Source organism: Quercus lobata, chromosome 4 (assembly GCF_001633185.2).
Source record: "Quercus lobata isolate SW786 chromosome 4, ValleyOak3.0 Primary Assembly, whole genome shotgun sequence".
Lineage (NCBI taxonomy): Eukaryota > Viridiplantae > Streptophyta > Magnoliopsida > Fagales > Fagaceae > Quercus > Quercus lobata.
Window position 1 is genome coordinate 5,448,938 of NC_044907.1, and position 17,364 is coordinate 5,466,301.

The 17,364-nt window shown below is 35.1% G+C and overlaps 1 protein-coding gene across 1 annotated transcript; it reads right to left on the reverse strand.

The window, feature by feature from the left end:
- Nucleotides 1–744: 744 nt before the first annotated feature.
- Nucleotides 745–4,933, reverse strand: LOC115986641 (zinc finger A20 and AN1 domain-containing stress-associated protein 8-like). Its single transcript, XM_031109862.1, has 3 exons — nucleotides 4,876–4,933; nucleotides 4,727–4,760; nucleotides 745–1,499 (listed from the first exon to the last, which is right to left on the reverse strand). Exon 3 carries the CDS (start codon nucleotides 1,482–1,484, stop codon nucleotides 957–959), a length of 528 nt encoding a protein of 175 aa, XP_030965722.1. The 5' UTR covers nucleotides 1,485–1,499; nucleotides 4,727–4,760; nucleotides 4,876–4,933; the 3' UTR covers nucleotides 745–956.
- Nucleotides 4,934–17,364: the final 12,431 nt, after the last annotated feature.

The following is a 17,364-nucleotide window of genomic DNA, read 5'->3' on the forward strand; positions in this document are numbered from 1 at the left end:
TAACCAACCCAAAAATTTTGAAACTAAGGACTCTGATTATTATTATTACCATCTGCCTAAACTAATACCGTTCTAACATCAAAATCACATTATCCCCTTGTTTTTTAATTCATTTCCAAATCAAAAAGTTCAGCTCCAATCTGCTCTGCCCATGTGAAAAGAAGGGGGGAAAAAAGTTGGAAAAGTTGGAGCGTCTTCTTCTGGCTAACTATGCATACCACTAATTTGGTAACATGTTTCTGTGTGTCAACGCACACCATGTATAACGTACCTAAAAAAAAAAATTCCCTCAATTAGAAATAAGAAGCAAAGTTGAGAGCACTTTATGGGAAGTCTAGAGGTTGAGAAAACATGTGGTGCAACCATCAAGCCCCATGGATTTACACTGGGAGTAAAAACGAAAGGGTAAAGATGAGTCTTTCTCCATTTCTTCTAGTTCGTAGTTACTAGAATTTGGTAAAAGCTATCCTCTCCCACCACATGAAATTAGTGCTCTAGGTGGAGCTGAGATCAGGCACTGGCTCAACTTACTCAAGGGAGCACTTGCGGCTCCCAGTCCTTGTCAAGGCCCCTTCCCCAATAGTAAGAGGAGCTACCATGATCACGCCCAAATAGAGTAGCCCGGCTGCTCCTTCTCACCTTCCTTTATTTAGGGGGGAAAAAATCATAAACATGTGGTTTCACTTCTGCGAGAACAACGTATATGAATCACATCCAGAGTAAGAGAATTTGAAACAAATGGACAAAATTAGAAACTAACCACATTCCAATAAACCAGCACAAACAAGCATCACATAGCAGAGCCAAGCAGTACACATCATCACACAAGTCGGATCATAAGGCGTAATTTCTTAGGCAAGATGTCCTCACATGCTTCCAGCCATTTATAACACAGGACACCAACAGACAAGATTTAACTTAATAGATGCCTCACAGATTGTTCCAGAGACACAACCCTAGATTTTGGTATCTAGCTTTTCGGCTTTGACAACAGGGTTGGCTTTTGCTATAGCATCCTGACCAGCAGCCCGATAATCATAGGGGCATTCGTGCTTATCTGAGTACCGATGAACGGCGCAGAAAAGATTTCCACACCTACAGTTGAACCCTGTCAGACCAACACGTTTCCTGCAAGTGTTGCACCTATTTGGACCTTCCTTCACCTTTTCCTCACCCTTCACATTCAATGCTGAAGTAGAGGATGCTTCAGTTGATATGACCATGGACTCAAGTGAACCAGCCGGCAGCTCTACAGCAGCAACAGCAGCAACAGCAGGTTCCTTTGTGTTGGAGCTAGAGCTGCCACTCACAATACTCTCAACAGAAGATGCTGCAAGTTTAGCTTGTTCCTGCTTCAAAATCAAGTCCTTGTGGCACTTGGAACACAAGTTCATGGTTGCTGCACTTCCAAAGAAGCCACAGTTGTTGGCACAAAGCTTAGGTGCTTCAGGAGGTGCCTGGCATCCTGTCTCGTTGTGCTCCATTTTCTTAAAAGTTCCCTGCAGCATCAGTACCGTAAGTTTTCAACCATGACACGTTCACAGTTTCCAAGAGCAAACATAATAGTACAGCATAAAGATGAATGTGCCCATGTGCAAACACAAATACAGAGGACATATTTGAATATGCAGAGACAGGAGATACATGTAAACACAGTATAGTCTAGGAAGCATGGACACTTCAATTAGGGTATCGTATCCGTGTCGTACTAGTGTCATATTGGCCATTTTCTGTCATTATTCTACCATCAGGAACTACAAACTTGATAAGAGTTAGAAAAAAAGACTTAAGGACACAAGAAATGTATGGCTAGTGAACTCTTATCCAGACGTAAGATGCAATGAAAGAGACATGGACTCCTTGGTCACCCAATAATATACATAGGTACATGAAGATGTGAACTTATAATATGCAACAGCATAAATTAGTTACCTAGGATATCCGTTTTAGTGAGACGCAGCACAATGCACAGAATATTTTCAAACTTACCCCCTTTCCATTATTGGTTAGAGACATTATCCAAAATTGATATGAATCCTTAACCAGTAAAACAAGATACCTTCATGACAAAAACAATTAATCCTAGGAGCACAAGGCAAGCATGTTTAGTATGAATATACCAACATTAAAAATCAACTTCCAATCCATTAGTCCTAATAAAATTCTATCCATCACAAGAGATAAATGTTGATTCAACAACAAATGAAAATAGATCAAATCTACAATCACCATCTGGACCCCAATGTAAACAAAAGGAAAAGGTAGATAGAACAAGAACACAAAGAGAACAAAACATCTTATTGTTTGACAGAGCAATCTCACTATAAATGAAACAAGAATGCAGCAACTAGTAAATCTGATATTCAGCAGTTTTATTTTTTAATGAAAAATACAAAAACAGATCACCAACATGAAATCCTAAACACAGAATTCTAATAAAAGAAATACCTTTCAACAAAAGTAGAAGGCGCAAGGAGAAAATCCAAATCCACAAAAGAAAATAAGAAGCTTTATTTCTCCTTCACCTCTTCTACAACGCAGCAAGAGGTGCATTCCTGGGTTCTCCTCCCCCCAGCACACCCCCGCCCCTGCCCTTTTCTTTCTTTCTCTCAAGTTTAGAAGGGCTAATTGCCCTAGCGTCCTTATCAAAGGAGAGACACAATCAGCTAAATTTTGCCATTTACTTCATTTCTTTACCTCTTCATATTGAATTTAGTTTTCCTAAACAGGAATTCAAAATCAGCAAGTGCAGGCCTCCTCTATACACCTTCCTCAATGATTAATGAATCTCCCATATAGGATCTACTAGTATATCTCCTTAATAGAGGTCTACCATGTTCCTTTTTCCCCTCTAAATTTCCATGCTTTTAAGGATGTTTATAGGTTTTGAAAATCCATGATCTCACCCTCTACCCGTTCTTGTGAGAGGAGGATGTGTCGTTAAGTCGGAGTTCATTGGCCCATTAGTGTTTATGGCCAGGGCAGACTTATCACAGTTAGAATGTTCATCAACTCAATTCATGTAGGATAGCCCATAATTTCAAAGACTAAAGGCTGGGCCTAGAATCGATATAGGGGAAGGATTGAAGAGAGGCTCCAACTGTAGATGGGATAGGAATAAAAAGGGAATAGTTTTGATTGGACAGGTTGAAGTATTAAGCCTTAGATTACAGGACTTTTCTAGTGGTAACCAAAAAACTCTAGTTCAAATGGTAATTTCTTCCACAGTCTAGGACCTGGGTGGAGGGCGAGTTCACAGGTTCAAAACCTAATGGATGCATACACACCCTATTTTTTAAAGGATTCTCCTAGCAGCAGCTGCTTGGGGGCTTTAAGGTGACCATGATTGAGATTTTACGGGAAAAACTTGGAAAAGAAAATGTACAGAATACACACAGAGCCACTCCTGTAAAGCAGCTCAACCAAAAATAAAACCAAAAGCCACTGCCTGGCTCAACTGTAGAAATCTCTTTAGCTTAAACTACCAGCCAAGACCCATGAAGATACAAAACCACCGACATCCAGAAGATAACACCCACACCACCCTTCACTAATACATGACCAAAGTTATGCAACAGAAAATACCCACAAATGCCAAGTCAACTAAAGAAAACACCTCAGATTAAACTGAAAGACAGAAGGACCTTCAATGATAAAATAAAAAAACAAAAAAAAAAACCAAAGAACCTTGACAGCTTTCATACAGAACTTGTTTAATTGTCTTTAAATACTTTCTCATACTGCAAGTTAACAATAATTCAGCAAAATAACGTTAATTATGGTTAAGAAAAACATGCCTCTTCCATCTCAATCCCCATATAAGACTAGGCTAGCTCTAATTAATGACTACTCAACCATCACCTACTAAAAACCACCGCTTTCGACATGATAACTTCCCAAAAACTAAACAAATCATCAATTATTGTTCTTTTTTGAGTTACATAATGCTCTAAATCAACTCTATAGTTTAAAGAAATTTCTATCTTTCACTAATCTCGGCTTTATTCACTTTAACATCAACTCAGATCTCCCCCATCTTTGGCCACAACCTTGATTACAACTCATCTAGTTAAGGTTAGTGATGTCAGCTCTTTATTTGGCATATTCACTATTACAACATGCTTTCAGACATAAAGCTTTTTCATCTTTTTCTTTTAATGTTTTTATCTCTATCCACACCCAAGATCATATTTTTATTGAATATTACAACGAAATCAATACACCCATAAATTTATCTCTATCCTCTTTCCCCAAATCCCGCAAAAGTGGGAGCTTTGTACACTGGGTATGTAATAACAATCCTTGTGTCTCTTCCTATACATCAAAGAAGCTCCCATAAAAGAAAAAAGCTAGCTCAAACATTTATGCAATAACAATCCTTGTGGCTCTTTCTATACATCATCAAAAAGATAAAAGCTAGCTCAACTGGCACTTTCTAGTGTTTCAAACGAAGCCGTCGCGGCCCGAATCCCAGCTCCCCCAACTATCAAATTATCAACAACAAAAAAAAAAATTCAAAAACCCACATAATTCTCCAGATATTTCAACCTACACAAACCCCAAAATTTAATATTAAAAAACAACAACAAAAAAATCCTAGGAAACAAACACAGCCTAAGCAACAAATAACACAAACAAAACCAATTACACTAAAAAATTTATAATTAAAAAAAAATTAAACATTAAACATTAAAAAGGAAGATTTTTTAAGGAACAGAAGTCTGACCTGTTCACACACAGATTTTCTTTCTTAGCTCCCCCTGCAAATTAAGAAGAAAAAAAAAACATTCCCGTCAAAATCAAATAAAAAATATATATAAATTTTTTGAATTTAAAATTAAGAAATAGAAATAAATAAATCAGAGAGAGAGAAACCCTAAAGCGAAGAGGAAAGAAGAGCTGTGTGTGTCAGAGAGAGAAGAATTTAGAAATAGAAGATCGAGGTCGCTATTTATAAACGCAATGAGTGAGAGAGAGAGAGAGAGGGGGGTTATGTTCGTGTGCGGTCGATATTTTTGTGGACGGTAATACGTGGATGAGTTTTATTGGTTCGTGACGGAGCAGTTAATGTGAGTGATGCGATTGTTTTTTTTTTTGTTTGACCTTTGGGTTGAGAGGTCAAAACTCTCTAGAACTGGCGTGTTGGAGTTTCATGAAGTTTTTTTATTTTTGTTGTTGTTGTTTTGTGTGAGTCACGGAATAGGTGTGAGACACGTGGCATGGAGAGGAGATAGTTGTTTGTTGTTGGTGGAGGTGGTGGTGGTAGCAACATTGCTAGATATTTTATTTTTTATATTTTTATGAATCTATTAAAAAAAAATTGTATGATAATGATATATTTATCTTGTTGTCGAATAAAAGGTTTCGGGTTCGATCTTCGTCTACACAATAAATTTATTGGTATCTTAGTTTGATGATGAAGAGCAATTATTCACGTCATAAATTTGAAATATTACATTCTCAACACCAAAAAAAAAAAAAAAAAAAAAACCATATGATTATTAATTTTCAATGCACTTCATATTAGGAAGATATGGTTTTAATGCTACTCATTAACCTTGGGATTTAAACTGATAAGTAAAAACACTAACTAGTAGTCGTAGAGCCAAAATTTTGATTTGAGAGATAAAATATTGAAGATAATTTATCTTCTAAAAGTAGGTTCTAATTAGCTCACCCGGTAAAGTCTCTGATGGTTAAATCAGAAATCTAGAATTCAATCCCTGCTTATACCAAAAACTGATTGGTTTCTTAGTTTGATAATAATGAGTATCATTAGAAGCGAACACCATAGGTTGAAACTTTAAAAAAAAAAAAAAATTAACTTCCAAAATATTTATTAATATAATAAAAAAGTACTTGATTTATTGAACAAAATATTTGATTAATATAGAATTATTTTGTAAGTTATAATTTGTTTTTTAATGTTTGATTTCAACTTATTTTTTCAAGACTAATATTAGAGTTAGTATATATAAACAAGTAAAAAAATAAATATAAAAAACAATCACTCAAAATTTTAAAATGTCTTATCTATGCCTTGATTTTAAAAGATGTATTATGTTTTATTTTGAATTAACTTAAAAGTATCAATATTTGTTTTTTCTATCTTAAATAACATTTCCAACTATCAGAATCGGTGATTTGATCACAAAATAACTTAAAAAATATAGATCATGGTAAAAGATTTATTTTTAAATAATATATACAATTATGCACAATAGTGAGGAGATATTGATATAATATACCATTTTAAGTTTTTTTTTTTTTTTTTTTACTAGAGTACATCAGGGGATTTAAAAAGTACTTTCGGATAAAAACAAACTTTGAGTTTGAAATATTAATTAAAAATTGGAATATAATTTCTTTTTAGATATTGGGAAATGAGGGACTTTGGGTGGGGTCAGGCTTCCTTCACCCACCCTTGGCCATATGTATGGGTGGGGTTACGCTCCCTAAAAAAGAAATACAAGATTTACAAACTTGTACATAAATTTATAGTGATTCGGTCCTTAATCCTTAGGTCCTTTTGCTCAAGAAGTCAAATCTGAATAAGAGTTTTCTGTACCAATTTCCAACTAGAACAGAAAAAGAGCAAAATTTAGCACAAAACGCCATGACCTATTAAAGAAAAACCAAATCAAAGCAAACCTATAAACCAAAAGCAAAAACTTACACTCTAAAGAAACTTGAACAACAAAAACTTTCCAACCAAACAGAAAAAGAGCAAAAATTAGCACAAAAGCTCCATGATCCCATTAAAGAAAAACCAAATCAAAGCGAACCCATAAGCCAAAAACAAAGACTTACACTCTAAAGAAACTTGAACAACAAAAAAGAGGGAAAAAAGCATGGCAGTGGTAGTGGGTGGTAGTGGAGGTTGACAACAGCCGTGGTGGCTATGACCAATGGCAATGGGTGGTGGCTAAGGAGTAGATGACGACGATGGGTCGGGGTTGCTACGGCAATGGTGAGGGCAGTGGCTAGGGGAGGCTAAGGGTGGCGGCATGAAGGGAAAAGAGGTGTGGCGGCATTGGAGAAAGTGGGTCGCGAAGTGAAGAAAGAAAACAAAGAAAAGAAGAAGTGGGACACGAAGTGAACAAGAGAAAAGAAAGAAAAAAGAAGTAAGAAAAAAGAAGAAGGAAAAAAGTGTGGGAAATGAAACTATTGGTGAAATGTTGAAAAGATGAGGGAACATATAGCAAAACGTTGCTATAGAGTATTTCTTTTCTTTTCTTTTCTTTTTTCGATATGCTGTCTTTAATCACTACTTAAAACGTCACTATAAACCAGATATGTGCCACTAAAACTATTCTTGTTGCGGCGTTTTAAGAAAAGCTACATTTTTCAAAAATGTCACAATATACCACTTATAGTATGCAAATTTAAAAATGTAGCTAAAAATAACGCCACCCAAACCCAGATTTCTTATAGTACCAAGAAGTGTTAATTAAGTAAGTTACAAGATTTTTAGTGGTGGCCTATTTTGATATTTTCCCTCAACTTATAGAGATATGTACATTATGAAAAGATTTTTAAAAAAGAAAACAAGAAAGTGCAATATCTATATTGTTTTGGAACTTTGGTTCCTATTGCCATTTTGCCTCAATTTAGGGGTAACAACTAGTGGGGTTAGTTCTTGGTAAATTTAATGGAAAAACACCCACACGTAGATTCCATAATAGATGTAACCTCTAATTAGAAAGAAAAAAAAAATCACTAAAGACATCTTGTATAACATGAATTAAGAAAAATTAAAAATGTTCACTAGAAAGATATTTCAAGTGAGTAAAACCTACACTTAGGTTTGTTAAGCCAACATAGGTTTAGGATATTTTAAGGCATCAAGTTTAGTTTAGTTAAAAAAAAAGGGTTTATAGACTTTTTAGTTTGTTTTGACTTAGATGTGATAAATCTCACTAGATTGACTTTTGTAACTTAAAATTTTCAAATACCAAGGTTGTCCATAAGACTTAAAAAAAAATACATTTTTTTTTTCCTAATGTGGAGTATTTGTTGTCTTAACAAGCAAAGGAAAGTGTTGCATTCATAAATAGCAATATATTTTAAAACCCTAATTTTTTGGAGAAAAAAACATTCACTTTCGTTCATTTATTCATTCAAGACAATTTCACATAAGTTTAAGATGAAAACAATGAGTTATACTTATAAGAGAATGGAGGAGCAGGTTTCACACTTTTATTTTAGGGTTATTTCAATTCAAAATCAGTTTGATACAATACAAGACATTATACAACAAGTTTGAATGATATTTTTTTTTTCTTATGTTTAATCCAAAAAAAAAAAAAAGCTATATATGTTAACTTTCTATATTATAACTTACTAAAAAAAATTTCTATGTTTTAAATTTCTTATTTCAAACTTTCGTTTTTATGATGAAAAATTAAAAGTTAAGATTATATACGCCATAGGTTGAAACTCTCTCGAAAAAAAAAAAATTATATATGATACTAATAAATAAGATTATTGACCTTAAATAGACAACGTGGGAATAAGTTTATGGGCAAAAGAGAAAAAGAGTAGTTTAATAATGATTGATTTTCAAGAGATGATTTTAAAAAAAAAACCATGATGAGAAGATGGAATTTCTTTTTAAAATATGAGAGAGAGAGAGAGAGAGAGAGAGAGAGAGAGAGAGGTTTCATCCATTTTCAGCTAAACATAGCCCACATTTACACACAAAAATATATATATATATATATAGGATTTTTTTTAGTCGAAAAATATGCATTATTGGTCCTTCTATTTTAGCAATCGCTAGTCTTAATGCTTATATAACTAACTAAACAATAACGTGACATCTTTTCATGTGATGATGACAATTTTTTTTATTTAAAAAATTACACATGTATTGGTTTAATGGACAATGCATTTTAGTGCCCGTTTGTTTCAGCTTTTAGAAGCTGAAACGCACGTTTTGAAACCCCCAGCCCAAAAAGCCCGTTTGGTTAGGTTCAAAAAGCAACTTTTTGTTAAAAGTTGCGTTTTGAGTTTGTGAAGAAAACGTGCATTTGCAAAAAGGAGCTCAGAGGTCCATTTTGGAGAAAGTTCGTGTGCATTTCATCAATATTACCATTGAGGCAGTGTTAAATTACCAAATTGCCCACTATGCTGCTACAAAGGTTCTCTCTATGTTGCTCTGCTACAGAACAAGCACAACAATCTTTCTCTCAAACATCTCTAAACTCAAGCATAATCAGATTATCAGAATACAAACTCAAAAACATAATTTTAAAATTAATCAAATCATAACAATAAAAGCAAAAAAAAAAAAAAAAAAAAAACAGAAGATAGAAGCCATTTGACCCATTTGGACTGGGTTGGGGACGAAGATGAGCAACAGCACGAAGATGAGAGCTCCCTAGAATGTTTGAATGAGGGAGAAAAGGAAAATTTTCTTATCGTAGAGAGAGTTTTGGAATCAAGTAAAAGACAGAGAGAGAGAGAGAGAGAGAGAAGCTGAAATGCACGTTTTGAAACCCCCAGCCCAAAAAGCCCGTTTGGGTAGGTTCAAAAAGCAACTTTTTGTTAAAAGTTGCGTTTTGAGTTTGTGAAGAAAACGTGCATTTGCAAAAAGGAGCTCAGAGGTCCATTTTGGAGAAAGTCTGTGCGCGTTTCATCAATATTACCATTGAGGCAGTGTTAAATTACCAAATTGCCCACTATGCTGCTACAAAGGTTCTCTCTGTGCTGCTCTGCTACAGAACAAACACAACAATCTTTCTCTCAAACATCTCTAAACTCAAGCATAATCAGATTATCAGAATACAAACTCAAAAACACAATTTTAAAATTAATCAAATCATAACAATAAAAAAAAAAGAAAAAAAAAAAGAGACAGAAGATAGAAGCCATTTGACCCATTTGGACTGGGTTGGAGACGAAGATGAGCAACAGCACGAAGATGAGAGCTCCCTAGAATGTTTGAATGAGGGAGAAAAGGAAAATTTTCTTATCGTAGAGAGAGTTTTGGAATCAAGTAAAAAAAAAAAAAAGAGAGAGAGAGAAAGAAAGAGCTGGAGAAAGAAAGAGAGAGAATGGAGCTCCCTGGAATGTTCTGAATGAGGGAGAATGAGGGAGAAAAGAAAAATAAAAGAAGTGGGGTAGAGATAGTGGACACGTGTGTGGAGGAGAAAAACAAGAAAAAAAAAAATGAAACGTATGGTTGAAAGTGAAATGAAGAAAGGAAAAATAATAAAAATCCTAATTGAGAAATGCTACCATAATATTTTCACAATAAATTTTAAATAACAGATTATTATTAGTTAATATTGGTTAGTAAAAAAATAATTTCAATTGTGGGTTCAAATTAGAACTAGTGTGGGGGCCTTTTTTGTGTATTGTGTGTTGGGCTAGGCTGCTTTCTGCGGTAATGGGTCCGAATGTTTCTGAGTAAGGGAGTTGGGGTCAGTCCAATTGTAACTCAACTTAGGCCAGTTTGTGCACAAACTTATGCCTTGTCTGCCAGGAGTAAGCTTACGGCAAGCAGAACTGTTTCAGACGAGTTACGGCAGGCAGATATAATAATAATAACCAAAACAGAGTATTTTGATTATTTAAATAAATGGCTATGTAATCCCTACTTATAAAGCATGATTACAGTCATGATAATGTCATTCACAGAGAAAGTAAAGGAGAAAGAAAAATAATACGAACTAATCAAATGAGCATAAATCAAGTTTTAAGTTTAGTCTGCCGAAGTAAAACCAAAGAGGGGAGAACGCCTATTCTCAATGTAAATAATCTCCCAGGAAAAAGATCTTGTCATGGGGATTAATGGTTTTGAGGGAGTCGGACCTGAATGGTTATTGCCCAAAAGAGGTCCTTGTTACGTTTTGGAAGAGAGAAGGATTTGAAGGGGGAGAGAGGGAAACCGATCTACTGGTGCATACCCACTGTATTACCTCTCATTTTTCCTCAATTTTCTCTCTTTTCTTCTCTATTTTCTTTCTTCTCTTTTTTATCTTATTTTTACTCTGTTTTTCTTTTTACTCCCAGAATCCTCTATTTTTCGGTCCTCTCTTCAGGGCACGGCAAGGGCCCTTTTATAGTACCTACCGTGACCCATGTTTTACCACTTTGCCCCTTAACCGCCTTTGTCTGGTCTGGGCGTACTTGCCGACCACCAAATCTGTGCAACATTCACCCTTGCCAGACAAAGGCAGGTTTGTTTCGTTCTTCAGTCTACCGTAGCACTTCTTTCCTGTCACGGTATAAATGCTTTCTCTCTCTACTCTCAAGGCATGCACCAAACGGTTTCCCTTCAAACTTGCCTCTTTTGGGTGGTCTGTCATCCCAGCAAGACGTACCTCCCAAAAGGGCTTGGGCAGGATCCGCAAAATAGATCTTTTCCCCTCTCCCCACCACCAAACCATACCCCTTTACCTCCTACCTCTGGCCCATGGCCCCACCACGTCCTATATTGGCTGGGTACAGGCTGGTGGTGCTTGGGCCTTGCGCGTGCTTCCCTTTCAGATGTGTCCAAGAGTCTGCCTGCTGCTCATGCGTTTGCCGTGATGTGGAGACTCTTCGTCTATGTTTTTTGACATTTCATGTGGGCTTTTCTTTGGTTTCCCGCTCCATTCAGGAGCTGGACTTTGTCTGATGATGGGCCTTACATTTCTTTGGTCCACTCTTGATTTTCTTTATTTCCTGCAACGTTGAACTGTTATTCCTGCCGTAATAACTTAATCTTGCTAGACCTCTTTTGGGCCAGCCGCTTATTCTTTTTCTCAGTGGCTTATCACGAGTACTGTTTTGCTTTTACTTATGGGCTCTTATGTTCCTTTGGGCATCCACGGCCCGATTGCTTTCTTTGGGTTTTCTCGGCCCGTTTGCTAATTCCACATTTCCATGGGCTTTTTACTAACTTCATTGGGCTTCCTCGGCCCAATAACCTTATTCTTATCCTTGGGATTCATGGGCTTGCCATAAACCCCTTACTTTCTTAGTTTGCATTGTCTTAGGCTTGCAGCGGCCCTTTCTCACTTTTCTACCTCATACACTACCCATAGGATGCTATTTCTTTTTTTCCTGACTTCTTTGAGCCCGCTTACTTCTTCAAGACCCATTTATTTATTTGTTGGGCCTGTAATCCATTATTCCTGCCGCTTGGGTCTAATGGGTTTTTGCTATCTATTTTGTCAATTATTTGTTGCCCTCATTATTGGGCTTTCTTTCTGTCTGCTTAGGCTTCCACAAATGGCCCTCAACAACTAGTAACAACTTTCCACATAAATTTTGTTGTGAAAATATTGCGAAAAATGTTGTGAATGTAACACTTCTCATAATAAATTTTACATAGTAAGTTGTTATTGGTTCTCATTTGGACCTATTAATGACATTATTATTTTTTTATCTACCATTAACAACTTGTCATATAGACTTTATTGTGAAATTTTTGTAAAAATGTTGTGTCCATAACTTGCATTAAAAGAGATAATTAAAACAAAGAATTCTCTTATATATATATATATATATATATATCTTGTCCTTTTTGGTAATTTACAACTCAAACCTCTACTTTTATAAGTGTTAGCCAAACCCTCAGCTTTTTCAAAAAGCATTTTTTAACAGTTTTTACCAAGCATTCATCTTTTTGAAAAAACACTTTTTCATTATGCACTTTTTGAAAATTCAACTTTTTCAAAAAACCCAACTTCAAAAAGCTGAACCAAACTCACCCTTAATATGGGTTTTCCCAAATTACATCCAATAGTTTGAATATGATGCTTAACTTGACAGGGAGTGATAGAGAGATAACAAAACTCTAACCCATGTAGGCTTCGCCCCACACGACGGCTTTGCCTCACAAATTGCATAGCATAGTTCATGTTATGATTCTAGTGTCTCACATAGATTAAGTATAAGTTTAACAATGTGTTTATAAGCTCTTGGGCATCCTCCCCTTACAAGCCAGTTTTCAATGGTAAATTCTACCCATGGGTTTGTAACAGTTGAACAGCTCCATTCACAACTCTACTTTTAAGTTCAAGTTGTTACTTTTATTCTTTCAACTCGAGACTAGCCATAGAATCTGTTGGACAAAGGTTTTGGATCACAAGTCCTGCATTATTGACTGCAAAGCCATCATTAAAACCATTTGTAATGAAATTGTAGCTGAAGTTCATCATCTATCATTTTAAAAAAAGAAAAGAAAAAAGTCCCTATCCATCACACAAACATGACAACTGACAAGGTATTAAATATAATACAAACCAACTAAATATTTTTTTGTTTTTATACATAAATAGTGTAATCCTCAACTACAATTTCGAAATTATATGTTCAATTGAACTAGACGATTTGTGAGGTAGAGACGTTGTGTGGATTAGGGATCAACTCTCTCTCCGTCTCTCTAGAGGTGTAATTTTTTAATTAAAGAAATTTGCACATCACTTGAAAAAACATTATATCATTGTTCTGTTAGCTACATAGGTATTGAGACTAAGAGTAGTTAACATAAAGATCAATAGTGCTCTTTTTTTAAATTTCAAAGCCCAATAGCACCTGTTTGAAACACAAGGGGTCAAAAGCACTCACGTGGCAAATTTCAAAGAACAACGATGTAGGCTGTGTTTGAATTGACTGAAAATCATTTTCGGAAATTATTTTCCGTAAAATCCACGCGTTTGGCAGCTACGGAAAATAGATTTTCCGGAAAATCATTTCCGTTTGACCAAAATTTACACTTGTTGACCCGTAAATCATTTTACATACTTGTTTTACCTTCAAATGATTTCCGTAGCTGTGAGAGCAACACACTCAGCCAAAACACCTGAAACACAAGACCAAACGCAGCGAGAGAGAGAGATTGTTCGCAGCGAGAGAGAGAGAGACCGATCCAGACACCGCGCCGATCGGCGTCGATCGTGATCGCGATCGACGCATCGCGCGAAGCTTCGATCGTGATCGCGCAAAGCTCCGATCGCGCCGATCGAGATCGTGATTGCGCAAAGCTCCGATCGCGCCGATCGGCGTAGATCGCGATCGTGATCGCGCGAAGCTTTGATCGTGATCGCGCAAAGCTCCGATCGTGCCGGATCAAGATCGCGATCTCACCGATCATGATCTCGCCTTCGTTTGTCCGAATTTGATGATTTTTTTCTGGGCTTTGTTTGTGATTTGAGGAATGTATTCGTTTGGTAACCGAGAAAATGTGAGCAACAAGTAGAAAATGTATTTTCTATGGTATTTTCAAGAACACAACCAAACATCAGAAAATATTTTCCGAAATTTTTTTTGAAATACAACCAAACATATGAAAATATTTTCTTTTCCAGAAAATAGCATTTCCGGAAAATATCTATTTTCCGGAAATGCTTTTACACGAACCAAACACAGCCGTAGTTTCACCTATATTTTACCTTGAATTGCTATTTCAAGGACAATAAAAGATTCTTCTAATTTTAAGGGATTAAAATAACGCTTGACCCATGTTTCAAAGACTGTAACCGAACTAAACACATGGAACATAATTTCCAAACAAAAGAGTTAATGAAAGTACACAAAAATAATAGAGAAATGAAAGACCAAAGCAATTTATTTTTTGCATAATAAAGACAATAACATTAAATAAAAATTTATTGATGATTATTATTTAAGTTGCAATAATTATCCTTAAAAAAAATTCAATATAGTTAATAATATTTAAAATAGCATTAATTACAATTTGGCCTTAAGTACTATGATTTTGTTTAAAATAATTAAAATAGCGTTATTCCGTAAAAAATATTCATGGTACGATTATTTATTAGCTAATAAGTTAAGCATCAATCAAGAAAAATATGTTCAAAGACTGTAACCAAACTAAACACATGGAACATAATTTCCAAACAAAAGAATTAATAAAAGTACACAAAAATAATAGAGAAATGAAAGACCAAAGCAATTCGTTTTTTGCAAAATAAAGACAATAACATTAAATAAAAATTTATTGATGATTATTATTTAAGCTGTAATAATTATCTTTAAAAAAACAAAAGAACTGCAATATAATTAATAATATTTAAAATAGCATTAAGTACAATTTGGCCTTAAGTACTATGATTTTGTTTAAAACAATTATAATATTTAAAGGCGAAAACGCCATTTTAGTCCCTATATTTTGAAGTTACGGTTAATTTGGTCCCTACATTTTAGTAGCAGTCAATTTGGTCCATATTATTTTTAATTGACAGTCAATTTGGTTCCTATTATTTTTAATTTGCAATCAATTTAGTCCCTACTGTTAACTCACTAACGAAAAATACTTACGTGGCAAATGGCTTGTCTTGTTGGCGCACATGTAGTTAACATAATAATATTAAATCAATTAATTAAATATTATAAAAGCCACATCAGCATTTTAATAATAAAAGAAATTCATGTCAGACAAAAAAATTCTGAAAAGATTAATTAAAAGAAAAAATATATAGAAAATGAATTTTTAAAAGAATCTTCACTTTCTTTTATTTTCTTTAGAATTCTTGCACTTTCTTATTTTCCAAACACAATATACCCAGCAACACCCAACCCCAAGGATGCCACCTCTGCTATATCGATCTGCCCATCTTTCCTAGTGGTTGTTTCATCTCCTTGGGAGTGTTCCAAAATTCTATATGCCAGTGCCCTCGCTATTGTAGACTTCCACCTCGTTATTGTCCTTATTGCGCTGGCGATGATATGAATTTTCTGTTTGGGAACTTGGGGATTACGCTAATGCAGGCACATGGTCACTGAAACACAAAGTTTACTTCAGGGACATACTTCCAAAATATCCTATTTTCAAAATGAAAGGGGCGGAGCTCCCATGGCCTGTGAAATTCGTAGCCTTTCACCCCAAGGATGGTGATATTGTCTTCTTATAGATACTTGAAAATTGCATTGTCTCGTGCAACATTAAGACGAGGGTGATCTGTTCCTTGCCTGGTATTGTGTCTATGGATGTGAAATCCGTAAAAAAAAAACCCAGTCTGTAGTGTATATGTCCAAATTCATTCTAGAGTGCTTGTTTAGTGCTGATGTCGGTATTGGGATTTTTTTGGCTAAACACTCGGTATTGGGATTTGATTTCATATTGTGGTGTTGCTGGGTGTTGGGTGTTGCTGGGTATATTGTGTTTGGAAAAATAAGAAAGTGCAAGACTTCTAAAGACAATAAAAGAAAGTGAAGATTCTTTCAAAAATTCATTTTCTTTATTTTTTTTCTTTTAATTAATCATTTCAGAATTTTTTTGTCTGACATGGATTTCTTTCATTATTAAAATGCTAATATGGCTTTTATAATAGTTAATTAATTTATTTTATATTATTATGTTAACCACATGTGCGCCAACAAGGCAGACCGTTTGCCACGTAAGCGTTTTCCGTTAATGAGTTAACGGTAGGAACTAAATTGACTGCAAATTAAAAATAATAGAGATCAAATTAATTACTATTAAAATGTAGGAACCAAATTGACCGTAACCCCAAAATGTAGGGACTAAAATGGTGTTTTCACCATATTTAAAATAGCGTTATCCCATAAAAAATATTCATCATAGGATTATTTATTAGCTAATAAGTTGAGCATCAAACAAGAAAAACATGTTTGTTTTCTTCACATACAAAAAACATGGAAAACATGTGTTCTAGTTAACTTAACTGGTAAGTCTATTGTAAAGTTGTTATTTACAACTATTTTGTGTTGGCTTAAATTTCGTGCCAAATTTTATTGTAATTTTGTTCAATCATGTTTACCCTGTATTTTATGTGAGATTTTATTGTAAGGGTTGTGTGTGAGAGAAAGTGTGAAGACTTAAGTTCTCATTGAAGACCAAGTGGATTTCGCGAGAAGATTTGCGAGAAGTTATTCCGCGAAGTGAGCCATGTGCAAAGCACATAACTGGAATGCAAAGAGTCATGACAGCTGGTTCTCACGAGTAATTTGTGGGTAAGGCCTTCCCGCGAAATAACCGCAAAATATTTTGTTTTGCTATTTTGTCATATGTGTTCCACCATGTCTTCACCCACACTATTTATACCATCATTACCCACATATTGTAAGGAGTGCTTTTTAGAGAGAAAACCCTAGACATTACCCTTGAAAGTTAGAGATTATCATACCCATAATCCTCTATACAATCTTTCGTGGTTTTCCTCAACTCCTACCTTTCCGTTTCCATATCCTTGAGAGATTGATAGTCCAAACACTTACCATACCCAATCTGAGTGTAAAGTGAGGTTTTGATGCTGCTGGGAAGTATTGGAAGAAGCCAATCGTTTGACGAATGCAATCGGGCTGAATTGCGTGATCTGGAGAGTTAGAGAAGACAAGGCTTCGTAAAGTCAGTTGGTAGCAGGAGTTTGGAGGGCTTAAGTATAT